The sequence below is a fragment of the Rhinoderma darwinii genome, chromosome 4 (assembly GCF_050947455.1).
Source record: "Rhinoderma darwinii isolate aRhiDar2 chromosome 4, aRhiDar2.hap1, whole genome shotgun sequence".
Taxonomy (NCBI): domain Eukaryota; kingdom Metazoa; phylum Chordata; class Amphibia; order Anura; family Rhinodermatidae; genus Rhinoderma; species Rhinoderma darwinii.
Genome location: NC_134690.1, coordinates 269,083,218 through 269,101,580, shown reverse-complemented (window position 1 = coordinate 269,101,580; position 18,363 = coordinate 269,083,218). Strand labels below are relative to the sequence as shown.

General features: G+C 40.1%; 1 protein-coding gene across 2 annotated transcripts in view; it reads right to left on the bottom strand.

The window, feature by feature from the left end:
* MAP3K5 (mitogen-activated protein kinase kinase kinase 5) overlaps window positions 1–18,363 on the bottom strand; it is a 282,518-nt gene that overhangs the window by 28,870 nt on the left and 235,285 nt on the right. For both annotated transcript variants that reach the window (XM_075862477.1, XM_075862478.1), the window contains exons 21-25: window positions 17,946–17,966; window positions 13,780–13,957; window positions 11,923–12,091; window positions 11,307–11,492; window positions 2,037–2,142 (exon numbers count right to left, since the gene is read on the bottom strand). In XM_075862477.1, coding sequence (XP_075718592.1) covers window positions 2,037–2,142; window positions 11,307–11,492; window positions 11,923–12,091; window positions 13,780–13,957; window positions 17,946–17,966 — 660 coding nt within the window. The remainder of the gene's footprint in view (window positions 1–2,036; window positions 2,143–11,306; window positions 11,493–11,922; window positions 12,092–13,779; window positions 13,958–17,945; window positions 17,967–18,363) is intronic.

Sequence of the window (18,363 nt, the reverse complement as noted above, 5' to 3'; positions counted from 1 at the left end):
TGGGCACTGTGGCACTAACGGCTATGAATAACGGATGCCAAACGGCCATTAAGAACTGAGAGACTGAATGGAAATGGATGAAAATTTGGAGACACACTGATGCAAAATGGCCATGAAAAACTGACAGTTGATCAGTTTTTAATGGGCATTTTTTTTATTACGGTTGTGTGAATGTAGCCTAACTAAAATAATACAAAAGCACAGCTTACAGGATTTACAGAGAAAAAATAATAGGACCTAAGGAGTTGAAATACCTTATTCTTGTTTTGAGTTATGACAGATGTTGGGGAAGGTGTGCTAGCCTGCACAGAAATCAGACTTTGGTGGGATCCACCAACAAACATCTCAGTTATGGTCCGTTTAAGACCCCCTTTAGATCTCGTTCATACCCTACGTTTATTGTGTACATTCGGAAATCTCCCGACGTACACCATAAATGTGTCCATTGGACTCCAATCGGTCGACAAAGGTCAAAACAGTGTCCTTTTTGCCTTAGTCGGGCTGATATATGTCAGTATACTACACTATTCCATCCTGTGGGATTTTGCAAAAAAAAGTATACCGCAAGCTATAAGTTTTACTTAACATGAGAGCCAATGGGTGACGGATGCCACTGTAAGGCATCTGTCACGGGTATATAGCTCCAGTGCCATAACTGTCTATATACAGTATAGACAGTAATGTCACTGGAGCTTCCTGCACAGGGCCGCAGGTAACCCCGCCTCCCCCAGAGCCGGTATCCCCAGGCAGACAAAGCATTAGGAAGCGCCTTGCCCAGAGTCTATGGCCATGGGGAATCTCCTGACATCACTGTTCCGATGTATTCCTCAGATAGAAGGTAACTACACAATGTGAAGGAGGTCTTAGACTGCTATGTCTCTGGGTGGGAGGGAATAGAAACCTCCTCCTACTTCTGCTCTGACTGCAACAGACACCAAGAAAAATTAAGCACAGCCCCTTTGAACACTCAACTATACTTTATTCCAGGGTTCCTAAACTTTTTCTACTGGAGGATCACCAGTCAGAACATGGTGATGCCAGCACCTCACCACCAGTAGTCGAAGTCTATGCCAAAATTAAAATTATTGCTCAATTTGACTTATTGGTCTACTAAATCTAGTAGAACATTAAAATGAGCAGAAAAAGAATCAATTATATTGCTAAACCAGAAACTGGCGTATTTTATGATTAGGGTTGGGTGATTAACCAAATTTATTGAATTAATTAGTCCTTTCAACGCGCCACGATTCTAATTCTTTCAGAATCGGAAAATCAAAAGGGGGTGACACTTAATATTAAAGTAATATCTTTTATTTATTTCTCTTTAATAGGAGCTGCTATTGCCACTACCACTGTCTTCTATACTGCCACCACCAATCTATTATTTATTGATGTGACAATCGACACCCAAGGGTAAGCAGATGCAGCGGAGGTGAGGTAACACTGTTCCTAGATTTACACAGTATACAGAGCGCAGGAATTCCGTACCACTTGTCAGTAGTATTATACGTCACAGTTAATGAGTGGCTGTGTATGACATAATTCTACTGCCCATCAGTCCCAAATTTTCTGCGCTCTGTATGGTATGCAAACAGGTCTGCATTTACTACACACCCGTTGCCTCTGCTTATCTAACTTATGCTACTGGATTTTACAAAAAAAACCCACAAAAAACAACTTTCCAGTGCCCATTCCCTCTTCCACCATTCGAAAAAAAGGTAAAGACTCATTATAGGACTGCTTGTCAGTGTAAATATGTATGCAGAATTATGTAAGTGTATAGCGTGTACATAGGTATGATATTTGACTATTTTTAATGTGTGCGTATCGAAGTAGCGAGTGTTCACGTGTGTGTATTTTTAGGTAGTAAATGTGTGTTCCTCTGCGTTGTGAGGGTGCATGTCCTTTACAGAAATGCCACACCAACACTAAAACCATAAAAACGAATACACACAAAAAAGGTTTGACAGATCGGTCAAAAAAACCAAAACAACAACACAGAGTTTAGACAAATTGGGAGTATAAATCTGGATTACCTGGTACTAATGTGGTAATCGCGGTCTGCACTGCCTTACGAATGATACTGTCAAGAGCAAACATCCAGTGGGGCTTGATATTGTGGTTGCGAAGAACTTTGTTGACCTGGTTACACAAAAAACAAATCATACTTCACATCTATACAAATTAGCCAATATGTAATTACAAGTGAATTATTTCTAGACGGATTTACTTAAACTTGTTTAAACGTAAACCTAAGGATGCCACTCTGGCTAATAATAAAAATCAGGTTTTTGATGACCTTACTCTATTTTGTATTGGCCAATAATTATTTTCGTTTTGGTTCTGAGTTTTACTTGCAGCTGCAGTGGACTTCCATGGGGTCCTCTGCAGCTCCAAGTTAGGCAAACATTTTTATGTCTTTTGAGGATCAATTTGTGAAGGATTGTCAATAGCGGGATTATGTTGAGTTGTGGCTCAGCTATGTGGACGATGTCTTCTTGCTGTGGGGTGGCATTAAAGAGGTGTTGAATAATTTTGTATCTTATCTGAATGGCAGGCGTGAGCGGATTAAATTTACATTGGAAATAAATTAAGAAGTCATACATTATTTAGACATTGAGGTAAGAATGAAGGGGGACACAATTGTGTACCAAGTTATTCTCTAAGCCAACTGAAAGAATGTGTTAAGAAGGGAGAGTTTTAATTTCCCTTAAACTTTTAAAGGAATACCTAGGGGGCAGTTTTTTCGGACTCGAAGAATCTGTAGTGATAATTTGAATGTTTTTCAAATATGAAAAAATTGGTTGAGAAATTTTAGGACCGTGGCTATCCTAGAGAAGATGAACACATGAACCTATAAGAAATCACACATGAACCATTATTAGCGAAAAAATAGACAATATTTTATTGAAAGACAAAATCATTCAAAATAAGTACATTGGCAGTAACTTTACCCATAGAAAAAGGATCCCCACATAGGTCGGGTCCCACAGCCTCTATAGTAAAGTGCAAATAGTGCATGCAAAGACTGGTACATAAGTAATACGATGAATATGGATAAAAACCATCCAAAGCAAAGTAATATAAAAAACCAGACAGCAGAACGGTACAATTAAGGAGGCAGACAGATCAGAACTATACTTATTTTTAATGACTTTGTCTTTCAATAAAATATTGTCTATTTTTCGCTAATAATGGTTCATGTGTGATTTCTTATATATACACGTTTATATTCGTAGATCACACAGTTCATTTGAGTTGCTATATGCAGGTATTAGCCCAACTAGTTTAGTAGGTGTTATCCTAGAGAAGATGTAGAGAGAATAGGACAGGAAGTAGGTTGTGCTTCTCGTGAGCAAGCTAGGAAGTAGGAAGCCAGCTACAAAGAAGTTGAAAAAACAATAAGTCCATGTATGCTTCCACTTATGACGCCGATTCAGATATAATCAAAAATGTTGTATGTAAATATTGGGATATGTTAAAACGAGATCCTAAATATGGGGCCATGTTTCGTGAACGTCCACAATTTGTTTACAAAAAAGGAACGTCTAAGACTAATCAAATAGTATAAGCTGATTGGAAGCCTAAGGGCTTATTCAGATGAACGTATAATACGTCCGTGCTACGCGCGTAATTTTCACTCGGGTCGCACGGACCTATGTTAGTCAATGGGGCAGTTCAAACAGTCCGTGATTTTCACGCAGCGTATGTCCGCTGTGTAAAACTCACGACATGTCCTATATTTGGCTGTGTTACTCGCTACACGCACCCATTGAAGTCAATGGGTGCGTGCAAATCGCGCTCGGCACACGGAAGCACTTTCGGGGGCCGCGCGCGATTCGCGCAACAGTAGTAAAATGAATGAAAACAAAAGCACCATGTGTTTTTCTGTTTAAAAACATAAAAACAGAGTGTCATAATGATGCCGGCTGCGCGAAAATTACACAGCCATGCATCATATGCTGATGACACACGGACCTTTTGCACGCGCAAAACGCACACGCTCGTGTGAATCCAGCCTAAGAAGGTGGTTTTAAAGCAGACATTCTTGAATACTTGTTTGGCATGTCAAAATTGTGCATTAAGTGTTAGGAGTGGCAGTTTTTGCCATCCGATGAAAGGCAATCAGATTTCAATAAAAAGGATGCTTTTCATGCAATTCTAAAAATGTTATATATATGTTGAGATGCCCATGTGGGAAGGTGTACGTTTGGCAGACTATGCGGCTTACCAAGTTGTGGTTAAACGAGCATCGATAAGCTATTAAAACTTCTGAACAAAAAATGAGGGCTAAAATGAAGGATAAAAAAAATAAAAAATAAAAAGAGGATGAAGATGGTAAACTAAAACGACAGTAGCTAGTCATTATTTTCAGATGGGCCACAAGGTCTTTGACCTCAGATGGTTTATTCTAAAAGAGATAGAAGGAAAAGATAAAAATACGATTGCTTCAGAGGGAGGTCTATTGGATATATATACACGATAGATTCTTTGAGACCAAAAGGGTTAAAAGATGAAAACTGCCGTTTGTGTGTTTCTGTAAGTTTAGGTCTCAAGAAGTGCCTGTTCTCCTCCAAAAGCGTCTCTTTAAATTAGGATCCCATGTGAAATCTGGAAATAATTGCCATTGCTAGGACTTCCATATGCATGATGAAAATTGCATCTTTTGTACTGTCAAGATTTTTGTACTATAATTATAAAGGAAAAATCTATTTTCTATATGCAGTTCGTGCGATCTCGTTTGTTCTATGATTGTAAAGTCCATACTCCCATAAGGCGTCTTTGAAGGTTTAAAAAAAATTAAAAAAAAAGACCCAAAAAAAAAATAAAAAATAAAAATATCTTAGATTCCACGGAAGTTTAGCCCTAAACCAAATCCAATGATGACGTTTTGGGTTCACTTTGTCGAGAGGCCTGTGGAGGATTCTCTGCTACACTGCTCATTACTACTGTATAATGTTTGTCATGCTGCTGCAGTATATATATATATATATATACATACACACACATATATATATATACATATACATATATACACACACACATACATACACACACATGATAGATAGCGATAGGGTAGCAGGAGTCTTTTCTTCTCTGTGTGTGCAATGTAAAAAAGACATAATAGCAGTTAGGCTCCGCCCTCTAGCTCAGAGAAAACCAAGGCTCTGTGTCTTGAATAGCAAGTGGTTTGTATATTAAGTGGAGTTCCAAAAACCGGAGTTCAAAAGAGGAGTTAAAGCCCAAGTAAGTGCTCTTCTACTTCTTTATCTTTTGGATTAACACCTGTTCGCTGTTTTTTTTGTAACTGGGATAATGGACAGCAAGATTGGAGGTTTTCTTCAGTGCACAGTTTGCCATATGTATGCACGACTGGAGCCGGAGTTCCAGGGTGAATATCTCTGTGGCAGATGTGAGCATATTGTTCACCTGGAAGCTCGCATTAGAGATCTGGAGGAGCAGAATGCAACACTGAGGAGGATAGACAATTTTGAACGGAGCTTGCTGCTCACAGAGCATGCAGTTAGTGGGTTACAACTGGAGGGTGAAGACATGGGTGAGCAGGATCAGGTAAGTAGCTGGGTTAATGTAGTTAGGGGCAGTAGAAAGGGGTCAAAGACAAGGAAGGCCGATCCGGTTTCTGACATTCCAGGCAAAATTGCCAAGTTGGGTGATGATGCGAGGGTGTCAGTCTCAGAAATGGCAGCCCTAGTGGATACTGATCTCCCTAACAGCCGGGAGAACAGCCCAGCTAGTAGTCGGCGGGATGGTAATGCAGGTAAGCCAAGACAATTGATAGTCGTAGGGGATTCTATAATCAGGAAGACGGATAGAATTATTTGTCGCCAAGACCACCTCAACCGAATGGTTTGCTGTCTCCCTGGTGCCAGGGTTCGGCATGTGGTGGAACGGGTGGACAAATTGCTGGGAGGGGCTGGTGATGATCCAGCTGTCGTGGTCCATGTCGGTACCAACGACAGAATAAATGGTAGGTGGAGGAGCCTTAAGAATAATTTTAAAGAACTAGGCTACAAGCTGAAGGGAAGGACCTCCAAGGTTGTATTCTCAGGAATACTGCCTGTGCCATGCGCATCACAGGAAAGACAGCGGGAGCTTAGGGAGTTAAATGCATGGCTGAAGTCTTGGTGTAGAGGAGAAGGATTTGGGTTCCTAGAGCACTGGGCTGACTTTTCATTGGGGTACAAACTGTATTCTGCAGATGATTTGCACCTAAATGGAAGGGGGTCCGCTGTGCTGGGGGAGAGAATTCTAGCTGGGGTGGCGGAGTATTTAAACTAGGGCTGAGGAGGGAGGTCAATGTAGAAAAAAAAGGGGTAGCCAGGTTAGAGAGGGGTCAGACTATATTGGTGGGGGGAGAAACAGAATGTGGGGAGAGGACTAGACAACAAGATAAGGAGATCCTTTCGTTACAAAACATCAGTGTAAATAAAAAGGACCGATTAATGGCAAATCACATTTCTGATAATAAAAGTGAAAAACTGACAGGCAAGTTAAAGTGTATGTTCACAAATGCCAGAAGTCTAGCAAGCAAAATGGGGGAGCTGGAGGCCTTGATACTGGAAGAAAATATAGATATAGTTGGTGTTGCTGAAACATGGCTGGACTCTTCACATGACTGGGCTGTAAATCTACAGGGTTTTACACTTTTTCGTAAAGACAGGACAAATAGGAAAGGTGGTGGTGTATGTCTGTATGTGAGAAGCGATATGAAGGCGAGTGTGAAAGAGACAATAGTGGGTGAATACTGTGAGGAGGTTGAAACCTTGTGGGTGGAACTAGAAAGGGAGGTAAACACTGAAAAAATTACTTTTGGTGTAATCTATAGACCCCCCAATATAACTGAGGAGATGGAAGGTCAGCTATATAAACAGATGGAGCGGGCTGCACAGGCGGGTACTGTAGTGATAATGGGAGATTTTAATTTCCGGGATATTAATTGGTGTCATGGTTCGGCTTCAACTGCAAAGGGGAGACATTTCCTCAACCTGTTGCAGGAAAATTTTATGGGCCAGTTTGTGGAAGACCCGACTAGAGGTGAAGCTCTGTTGGATCTGGTCATTTCTAATAATGCAGATCTTGTTGGGAATGTCAATGTTCGTGAAAACCTCGGTAACAGTGATCACAATATAGTTACATTTTACCTATACTGTAAAAAACAAACGCAGGCTGGGAGGGCAAAAACATTTAATTTTAAGAAAGCCAATTTCCCCAGGATGAGGGCTGCAATTCAGGGTATGGACTGGGAAGAACTAATGTCAAATAATGGGACAAATGATAAATGGGAGATTTTCAAATCTACTTTGAGTTATTACAGTGCAAAATTTATTCCTACAGGTAATAAGTATAAACGACTCAAATTAAACCCCACATGGCTTACACCTTCTGTGAAAGGGGCAATACATGACAAAAAAAGGGCATTTAAAAAATACAAATCTGAGGGTACATCTGAAGCCTTTCTAAAATATAAAGAGCTTAATAAAATCTGTAAAAATGTAATAAAATTAGCAAAAATACAAAATGAAAGGCAGGTGGCCAAGGATAGTAAAACAAATCCTAAAAAATTCTTCAAGCATATAAATGCAAAAAAGCCAAGGTCTGAACATGTAGGACCCCTAGATAATGGTAATGGGGAGTTGATCACAGGGGATCAAGAGAAGGCAGAGTTACTAAATGGGTTCTTTAGCTCTGTATATACAACAGAAGAAAGAGCAGCTGATGTAGCCGGTGCCAGTGCTGTTAATATATCAGTTGATATACTGAATTGGATGAATGTAGAGATGGTCCAAGCTAAATTAAATAAAATAAATGTGCACAAGGCTCCGGGACCAGATGGGTTACACCCTAGAATTCTTAAAGAGCTTAGTTCAGTTATTTCTGTCCCCCTTTTCATAATATTCAGAGAATCTCTAGTGACTGGTATAGTGCCAAGGGACTGGCGCAGGGCAAATGTGGTGCCTATTTTCAAAAAGGGCTCTAGGTCTTCCCCAGGTAATTATAGACCAGTAAGCTTAACATCCATCGTGGGGAAAATGTTTGAGGGGCTATTGAGGGACTATATACAGGATTATGTGACAATAAATAGCATTATAAGTGACAGCCAGCACGGTTTTACTAAGGACAGAAGTTGTCAAACTAACCTAATCTGTTTTTATGAAGAGGTGAGCAGAAGTCTAGACAGAGGGGCCGCTGTGGATTTAGTGTTTTTTGGACTTTGCAAAGGCATTTGACACTGTCCCCCATAGACGCCTAATGGGTAAATTAAGGACTATAGGTTTAGAAAATATAGTTTGTAATTGGATTGAGAATTGGCTCAAGGACCGTATCCAGAGAGTTGTGGTCAATGATTCCTTCTCTGAATGGTCACCGGTTATAAGTGGTGTACCCCAGGGTTCAGTGCTGGGACCACTATTATTCAACTTATTTATTAATGATATAGAGGAAGGGATTAATAGCACTATTTCTATTTTTGCAGATGACACCAAGCTATGTAATATAGTTCAGACTATGGAAGATGTTCATGAATTACAGGCAGATTTAAACAAACTAAGTGTTTGGGCGTCCACTTGGCAAATGAAGTTTAATGTAGATAAATGTAAAGTTATGCATCTGGGTACCAACAACCTGCATGCATCATATGTCCTAGGGGGAGCTACACTGGCGGATTCACTTGTTGAGAAGGATCTGGGTGTACTTGTAAATCATAAACTCAATAACAGCATGCAGTGTCAATCAGCTGCTTCAAAGGCCAGCAGGATATTGTCGTGTATTAAAAGAGGCATGGACTCGCGGGACAGGGATGTAATAATGCCACTTTACAAAGCATTAGTGAGGCCTCATCTAGAATATGCAGTTCAGTTCTGGGCTCCAGTTCATAGAAAGGATGCCCTGGAGTTGGAAAAAATACAAAGAAGAGCAACTAAGCTAATTAGGGGCATGGAGAATTTAAGTTATGAGGAAAGATTGAAAGAATTAAACCTATTTAGCCTTGAAAAAAGACGACTAAGGGGGGACATGATTAACTTATATAAATATATTAATGGCACATACAAAAAATATGGTGAAATCCTGTTCCTTGTAAAACCCCCTCAAAAAACAAGGGGGCACTCCCTCCGTCTGGAGAAGAAAAGGTTCAAGCTGCAGAGGCGACAAGGCTTCTTTACAGTAAGAACGGTGAATTTATGGAATAGCCTACCGCAGGAGCTGGTCACAGCAGGGACAGTAGATGGCTTTAAAAAAGGGTTAGATAATTTCCTTGAACAAAAAAAATATTAGCTCCTATGTGTAGAAATTTTTCCTTCCCTTTTCCCTTCCCTTGGTTGAACTTGATGGACATGTGTCTTTTTTCAGCCGTACTAACTATGTACTATGTAAGATATAGAGACTGCAAAGGGGAAAACTGCTAAAAAATGGCATATACAAGTCAAACAATAGCCAGAAATAGTGTTATTCCTCATATACACACATGACAGCTTATTCTTAAAAAAAAAAAAAAAGTCACCTAAAAAGCTAGGTACGCTTTAATCACTGTACACTTTTGCTAACATATTTTGTGTTTTTCCTTTCTTCAGCAGATACGTGTTTGCTGTCCGTGAATGAGAACACTCTAATTTACATCGAGAGACTGCAAACCTGTACAGACCTAGTCCTGCTCTCGGGATGCAATTGTACCTTGTTTAGACTATGCTTTGACCAGCTTCTTTCACTGCACAATTACGCTGGACCAATGGGATGTGTATGAAGCTGATTGGTCAGCGTCCTACACTCCTCTGTACAACACCCAGTTGGTAAAAAGTAAAAACACGCCCAGTTGGTCATTGAGAAGCTAATTAGAATAAATCGAAAATTGCACATAACTTGCTCAAAATTTATCGTTTTTCAAAATAAAAACCACTGTTATCTACATTACAGCGCCGATCACATTATGTAGGAGATACGGCACTTATAATCTGGTGACAAAGCCTCTTTAACAGACTAATACATTGTAGTAAACTACCAGATAGATATAAGGCAGTGTTCACATCTGCTCAGCAGGCTTCTTTAGGAGCCTCCGTGTCAGATTTCATCATAGATCAAGGACATAATAGCATAGAATGAATGTCCGCGCTGTCTGTGTCTGCAATGTAAAAGATCCTTGACTTCCGATATTTTCGTTTTTCTGAAAAGTGGACGCATATGTAAACAGAGTTTAACCCTGATGTATTTAGATTACATGGTTCTCATTCACTAACAGCAAACATATTTTCAAAAAGATGTGGAATTGAAACACAAAGGGGGGAATTTATCAACATTTCTACGCGAGTCTTCTGGCATTGAAAAATCGCAAAAGGGCCCTCGTCACTTCTGTGGAAAAGAGGCAAGGCTTCACAAAAGGGGATGAGGCCACAGAAGCCCAAAAACATTATTATAATGAACGCCAGGAAACTGTTGGAAATTATAGTGGAATTCTATGCCAGCTCTTAGATGTGGGGAGTAGCAAGGTACCGTGCCCCCCCCAATCTGGCTACCCCCAACTACCCAATTTCTTTTTTTTTTTCTCAATTTTTTTTTTTAAATTAATTTCCTCCCCTTTGGGTCCCCTTCAGCATGACATAGCTCTTACAACGTACTGGTGCCGGGTAGCGTCAGGACCTTGTATGTGACGCAGCACTGATGACATCAGGACCTTGTATGAGCCGTGCGGCATGCTGAGGGGACCCAGTCAGAAGAAGAGGCGAGTAGGATTTTTATTTTATGGAATGTGTTGCATCAAACGCCAACTTTTTTTCTGTTCAGACTGGCGTATGATCACCAGCATGTCATTATACTATTGGGGTTTAGCATCCTATACATGCCCTTCTCAAAAAGGTCTGCTTTAGCATTTTGTCTAAAAAGAAGTTATAATCCAGTGTGCGCTGAATGTAAATTATCGGAGAAGAGTCTTGACATGAGTCCAATGGTATCTTGTGCATGCTCAGATAAAGCTGAGAGGCCCGTAGATCTCGACTCCTCTCATGACTCTTCTCTGATAATTTACATACAGCGAACGTTGTAGTATAACTTTTTTGGGCAAAATACTCAAACTGACAACTTTGAGAGGGGCATGTTTAGGATGCTAAAGCCCAGCAGTATAACGACAAGCTAGTGGTTTACTGCCCTAAAAGCAAGTGACCTGTTCTCTTCAAGCATTAGTTACATAAATCCAGACCACCACTTTATCTCTCACAACAAACAAATGTCTAGGTCTAGCCCCAGCCATACATAAGGATAAAGTGAGCCATCTCCATGATCATTATATTTCCACTTACCGCATCTTGAAAACCAAACAGCACCACTTGGACTTGACTAATAGCATGACTATCAAAGTCAAGCTCTAGTTTAAGTTTTGAAAGAGTAGAAGCAATTATCTTTCGGTCAGTGGATCTCACAAACTCGCGTAAGCTTTTCACCAGGGTTGTAATATGTTCGCACTTTAATTTGGTTTCCTCTGTTCCCTAAAACAGAAACACACTTTTAGTGCACTCTAGCACAACATCCCTATAAAGTAAATTACAAGCTCTAGATTACAACTGTTGACTACATAGTGATCTGCTTAGAGAATAGGGAAACGGACATTTGTCAAAATCATTGATAAATTACGGCAGCTATATAGAACCTTTTCTTTCCGTGCTGTCACTGAAAAGCAAGCGTACACAGTGGGTATGAATGAATACATGAGAGTTGCTGGACACCTATGGCTTGAGTAAAAAGGATGGATATGTGGGTGTGTGAGATATTTTTTTAATGCCTTCGCCATACAAGTACAAATAATATACAACTTCAACTTTACAGACAATCCATGATCAGTGCCTTCTCGGTTCTTGCTTATGAGCTGTAACTCTCAAGAAGATGTGGACTCCTAGGAATAACTAATCATCACTTTACCTGACCGAGTGCTTTCATCAGGTTTTTGACAACAGTGTCTTGATCTTCAGTCAGTATGCGATGCAGTGTAGCTCTTCGTTCACTGTCCTTCTTCAACATGAAGAATCCAGAGTCTCTTTCTTCTGGTGAGGGAGGAGCACTGTGATCTTCAAACAGCTCATCTGGAATTCTAATTTTAAGTTCACATTATTCAGAGGAGATAGAAATAGAAATACATAGAAACATAAATGTCTGAAATAAGATAGAGGTCAAAAATAGATCAAAAAGGAAGGATTTGATCCAGCGCTGCAGTGATGTTCTTTAAAAGGGAACGTATTCCCACTTTTATTGGTATCAAAAAAGACTTGTTAAAATGTCAAATAACAGGCTTGGCGTCAAGGCAGTATTCGGTAGGTGTAATGGGCCTACGCGTTTCAAGCACGGCTGGTGCTCTTAGTCATGGCATTCATTCACTTAAAAAATAGATATTGGGATGCACTCCTCAATCTATTGGCGTGGTGCTAGTAAGGTAGGGACGAGAATCCCACAATATTGGAAATATATAACCCCAGCACACACAGGAGGTACACAAGAGATCCAGATGCAAACAAATTTAAGTTTTATTGCAACAAAAGTAGGTAAAGTTGAGGTAGTAAGCGACTTGGTAAAGACGTTTCGGCCGAACCTCGGCCTTTGTAACGGTCGCTGTTCGTAGATATCACTGGTATGGGATGTCCACCGGATCTTCCCTGTGTGAAATAGGATAGAGGCTTTCGCACAAGGTTTGCAGACATACCATATGTGCAACATATGCAGCTGCAAAGTGGCCTAATAGGTAAGGGAGCCCACTAATATTTTAATTAAAGCTTTCTATTGGTAGATTGTTAGACAGACAAAAGGGAGGTGCTCTATGATGAGTTATTAGAGGTCTATATACTGCTCTTGCACATGGGGCCTCGGCTGTCTCTGTCCGCCCCAGCATTGTTACCTTTAGTCTTTCATTACTTTGATTATTGGTGGTTTCAGGTTAATAGATTAAACGGGATGAAATGGTTCTACAAGTATATATATTGGGTGCTCATACATCCTAATACACTATACATTTCCACTCAAAACATTAAAGCAGCCATATATAAAGAAGCTAGAGTAGTAGCCAAAGTTTGGCAATTAGGTTTTATTTACAGAGATTGACATTTTTAGGACTTGTTTCAGCTGACAGCTTTTCAAAAGTGACAACAATAATTGCAGCCACTTGTTGCATTACCTCATAAACTAATGTTGTTCATAACTAAGGCCCTGTTCACATCTACGTCGAGGGCATTCCATTGTTCTGCTCCATCAAGAGGAGCAGAACAAGGGAATGGCGGACGCAACGGTTCCATTGCACCATGGACAACACAGGCGGCGACGGCCCCCATTGACTTTAATGGGTTCCATCAGCTTTACATGGTTTTACTGGAAACAATAGTGCAGCATGCTGCGCTATTGTTTACAGTAATCTCTGCTGGTTCTATAGATAACATTGTGACTGTTTACTAGACTTTTCTGAAAAAACGGATTAAAAAAAATACAGCCAATATGGCTGCACTTCCAGTCCCATTTACAAAAATGGGCACTACAACAATCCAGAAGAAAAATTAACATAATTACTGAACTTTAGCTGCTGATCTAACTTTTGATTTACTAAAATAGTCTTTAATACATTTTGGGTGACAAAAATGTGGTCCAGTAACTATTTTAACCTCATAAGCTGTTACTTTGGGTTTTGGTTTTAACCTTTACACATACATAACACCTCCTAAAATATGAAAAACAAATCTCAGGTGTCTGGGAAATCAAATAAAGGCAAAAAAGGTAACACTGGAACCAAAAACTCACCCAAGGAAAAATCCTCTTTTGATTTTTTCCTCTTTTTCAACACAGGATTTTGTTCTTGAGGTAAAGGTGAAAGGCTCTGATCTTAAGTCTGTATCCGGCGATACTGATCCATATTCACTGCTACTACTTGTATCTTCCACCATCACTGGTACAGGCAATGATATACTCCGCAAATATTCTGCACAGTAAGGACAAGTACACTTAAAACTTTACCAATATGGGCATATTACTGTACTTCTATGAGAAAGATGCCACTGACATAGAATATACAATAAAGTCTTTATAACAGACATATTGTTAGAATTGGAAACATCCTAATGCTTATTGCCCAGCCTAATTGCACAAAAAGATTAATTATTAAAATATTATTTATTATTCATCAAGAATTGTTCATGCCAACATACGAATGATGGTTAGTGGTATCTGTAAATGTTTCCCGTCTGCCATTTACATTTCTAATGCATATTCCTCTATGATTAAACTTGCATCTGAAAATGGCAGCATATGAACAATGACTGTACTGATGGAAACAATTTTTCAAACTACTGATCGTTGATGCCACTAATACATTACATGATTTCACAAATGAAGGAAATGTTTTGTGAACCCACATTGAAGTTTTATTTAAACATCAGGTCGACAACACTATTCAAGTGTGAGAGCGCTCCACAAGATACTCTTACTTCACTGTATATATACACGTTGGATATTTGCACTTCTGCCCAGATGGGGGCAGGCTAGGCAATGAAAACTGACTGAAAATCCAACTTGGCCAAACCATGAAACCCTTAGTGCCCGCCAATATGCCTTTTTACGATAGTCTCTAAAAAGCTTCAGGCTGGGCTGTCATCTTTTTATGGCAGTGTAGCCTTGTTGTTCATCCCGGCCCCCCCAAAAAACGAAATATAGAAAAATCTAATACAAAAAAGTAGAAAGACAAAACCCCAAAACAATTCAGGAAATGCCGTGTTTTTTTTTTCAATACCCCCCCCCCCCAAAAAAAAGAATAAATAAATAAAATTGCTAAAAAAAAGTAATAAAATACACTACACACTGCTCAAAAAACTTAAGGAAACACTTAAGCATCACAGTATAACCCTAAGTCAATTAAACTTCAAGGATATTAATCTGTCCAGTTGTAAAGTATAAGCGATTGTGAATCAATTTCACCTGTTTTGGTGCAAATGAAAGCGACAACTGGAGAGGCATCACCAAGACAAGCCCTAAAAATGGGAATAGTTTTGCAGGTGGTGGCCACAGACAATACCTCTATCTTTGTCCTTCCTGACGGATTCTTCTTTAGTTTTGCATTTTGCTAGTGTCCTTGTCACTACTGGTAGCATGCGGCAGTACCTTCAGCCCATTCAAGTAGCACAACCGGGCAAGCTCCTCCAGAATGGTTTTCTGTATCTCCCTGCATAGTCTCAAGAGCATAGAGCAGATACCAGGACACGAGCCATTGCACGAGGAGAGCCATAGAAGGGCATCAACCCATCAGCAGGACCGACCTCTGCTACTTTGTGCAAGGAGGAACACTGACAGAGCCATACAAAATTACCTCCAGCAGGCTACTGGAGTGCACGTCTCTGAGTCAGAATCAGACTCCATGAGCATGACAGAAGGGCCCAACGTCCTGTTCTTACAGCCCAGCACCGTGCAGCTCGATTTGCATTCGCCAGAAAACACCAAAAATGGGAGGTCCACCATTGGCACCCCATTCTCTTCACAGATGAATGCAGGTTCACACTGAGCAAATGTGACAGTCGTGAAAGAGTCTGTAGAAGCCGTGGTGAATGATATGCTGCCAGCATGACCGGTTTGGCGGTGGGTTAGTGATGGTCTAGGGAGGAATATACTTGTGGGGTTGTACAAACCTCCACATGATAGCCAACGGTAACGGGATTGCGGTTAGGTACCAGATGAAATCCTCACAGCCATTGTCAGACTTTACACTAGTGCAGTTGGCCGTGGGTTAGTCCTGGTGCAAGACAATGTCCTCATGTGGCCCGAATGTGTAGGCATTTCATGGGTGACAAAGACATTAATGCCATTGACTGGCCCTCATGTTCCACAGACTTGAACCAATTAACCTCTTGAACATTATATCAGTGCATTGGATGCCACCAAGTAGCGCAACAAACTGTCCAGAAGTTCGCAGATGCCCTCATCCAGGTCTGGTATGAGATCCCCCAGGACATCATCCGCAGTCTCAACTGGGTCATGCCCAGACGTTGTCAGGAGTACAGTCACGTGGGGGCAATACACACGACTGAGTCACAATATGAGTTTCCGTGATAAAATTCATACAGATTGGATCCGCCTGCGATTTAAATTTTTTACTTCGATTTTCAGGGCGATTTGGAATCCAGCTAATTGGTTGAGGACTTTGGTTTGCATTGACCGTTAATACGTCATTTTGTTCTCAACAAATTACACAATTTATATCAATGAAGATTTTCAACTTGAATCTTTCGTTCATTGAGATCGGATGTGTGATTTAAGTGTTCCCTAAATTTTTATGAGCGGTGTATGTACCCTAAAACGGTGGCATTAAAAAAAAAAAAAAAAAAAAAACTCATCACGCAAATAACAAGCCCTTATACGCTTCGGCAATGATCACATCAGGTTTTTTTTTGCCCGCATTTAACATATACATCGGGAATAAACTCCTAACATATATATTGAACATAGACTGTGACGGATGCCTAACAGTGGTATAATTCACCTTAGACTTTAATGTTATCAGTTAAACTGACACGTTGTGAACTGGGGTCGAGAGTTCATGATGTATCTTTTAAGCGAAAACCATTATAGTCTATAGGTATACGTTTAACGTATCCATTGCCCATAGACTATAATGGTAACCATTTAACGGTTAGGTCATGAAAGGCTATTGAAAAGCCCATGATGTATGCCATACAGCGGCATATGTCACTTATAGGCGCCCATGATAAAAAAAAACCATATACTGCGCAGTATGTTTTTTGTGGGATACGGCAGGATGGAAGAGTGTAGTCTTATAGGCTATTCCATTCTTAAAAAAAAAACAAAAAAACAGATATACTGACGTATACCAGCCCAGGTAATGGAGTCCTATAGGCGTAGGAGCATTATATGTTTTTTTAATTATCACATTGATTTGTGTAGGAAAATCCTTTTCCACCTTATTAGAAGTACCTTTATCAAATTTGCCCTTCTAATATAACCATATTATAATCTTTCCCTTTCCCTACCCTTTTATTGACAGCTTTATTTAAATCCATTGGTCTCCAGCGCACATGTTGCACTGTTACATACCAGGTTTAACATTGCTTCCCTTTGCGCTGGATCCTAAGTGTCCTCGCATGCTATGCGCTGTATACTTTTTCTTTCATTTATACTTACATTTTTTTCTAAGTCTTTTGACATGCGCACTGAGACCTTTTTTTCACTTAGTCCTGATGCGCACTTATGGTTTAAGTGTGCAAGCGCCCGCCATTGACTGGCCACACTATATTGGTGTCTCATTGGTCGCTCGGCCTGTCCAAGGAGGGAATAGGGCTTGTCACATACCGGTGTCTGGGATTGGTCAGATTACTGACATACCTTTTTCTCCATGATTAGACATTTATAAAGAGGCTGTCTTTTTCGGAGTGCGCCGCTAGTAGCCTCTAAACCCCTGAAAACACTGCGAAACATGTGGGGGGGGGGGGCCATAATCCTGTTTCAGGTCAATGTTGCTGGAGCTGGCAAATTATGTCTTAGACTACTTTAGAATCTAGCGCTGACACCTTGTGAAAATACACTGGTATTGGGTTACACCCATCTCTCATGCTCGATAGGAGTGTTGGTGCATATACTGTACCTGCCAGCAGACATTGTAATTTAAATTTTTTTGTTTGTCTTTATTTAGTAATTAATAAAACGTTATTTCATATAATTCAGTTTGTTTATCAGATATCAAGTAGTTGGGAAAAAAATGGGTCCCTATTGCCTTTTTTAGTTTTTTGCCTGCTAACTACTAGGGTATTTCTCTATTTTTTTGAAAATTTGAAAAGGTGGGCAACTTGGGCACTAAATCTTCTTGCACCATGCCTGGCACCATCTATGTTACTATTAAATAACAACAGTGTTAATTTTCATAAATTATTCACAGTGGTTAGAAGGGTGATAAACCGGAGTCTTACCATTCACTCCAGATGAAAGGACTGTAACGAGAGAAAAAAAATTAAATATGAACATTTGTAAGAGAATTAATTTGAAATAATTAATTTACATAAATCAATAATATTCAGAGATCAAAAATCTCTTGTAAATCTTCCTCGGTCAGAGCAAAACAGGGAATGCCGGACGCAACAGTCCCATTGCAACACGAACACCACCGGCAGCCGACGGAACCCATTGAATTTAATAGGTTTCGTCGGGGTGTCCGACGTTTTACTGGAAACAATAGCGCAGCATTGTGTGCTATTGTTTCTGGTAATTTCTGCCGGATCTGCAACAGAGGACCCCAACGGAGCTTCCAACGCAGATGTGAACAGCCCCTTAAAGACATCCTGTGCATCCAGTACTTATAATAAAGAAAATATATACCAAGTAGCTATC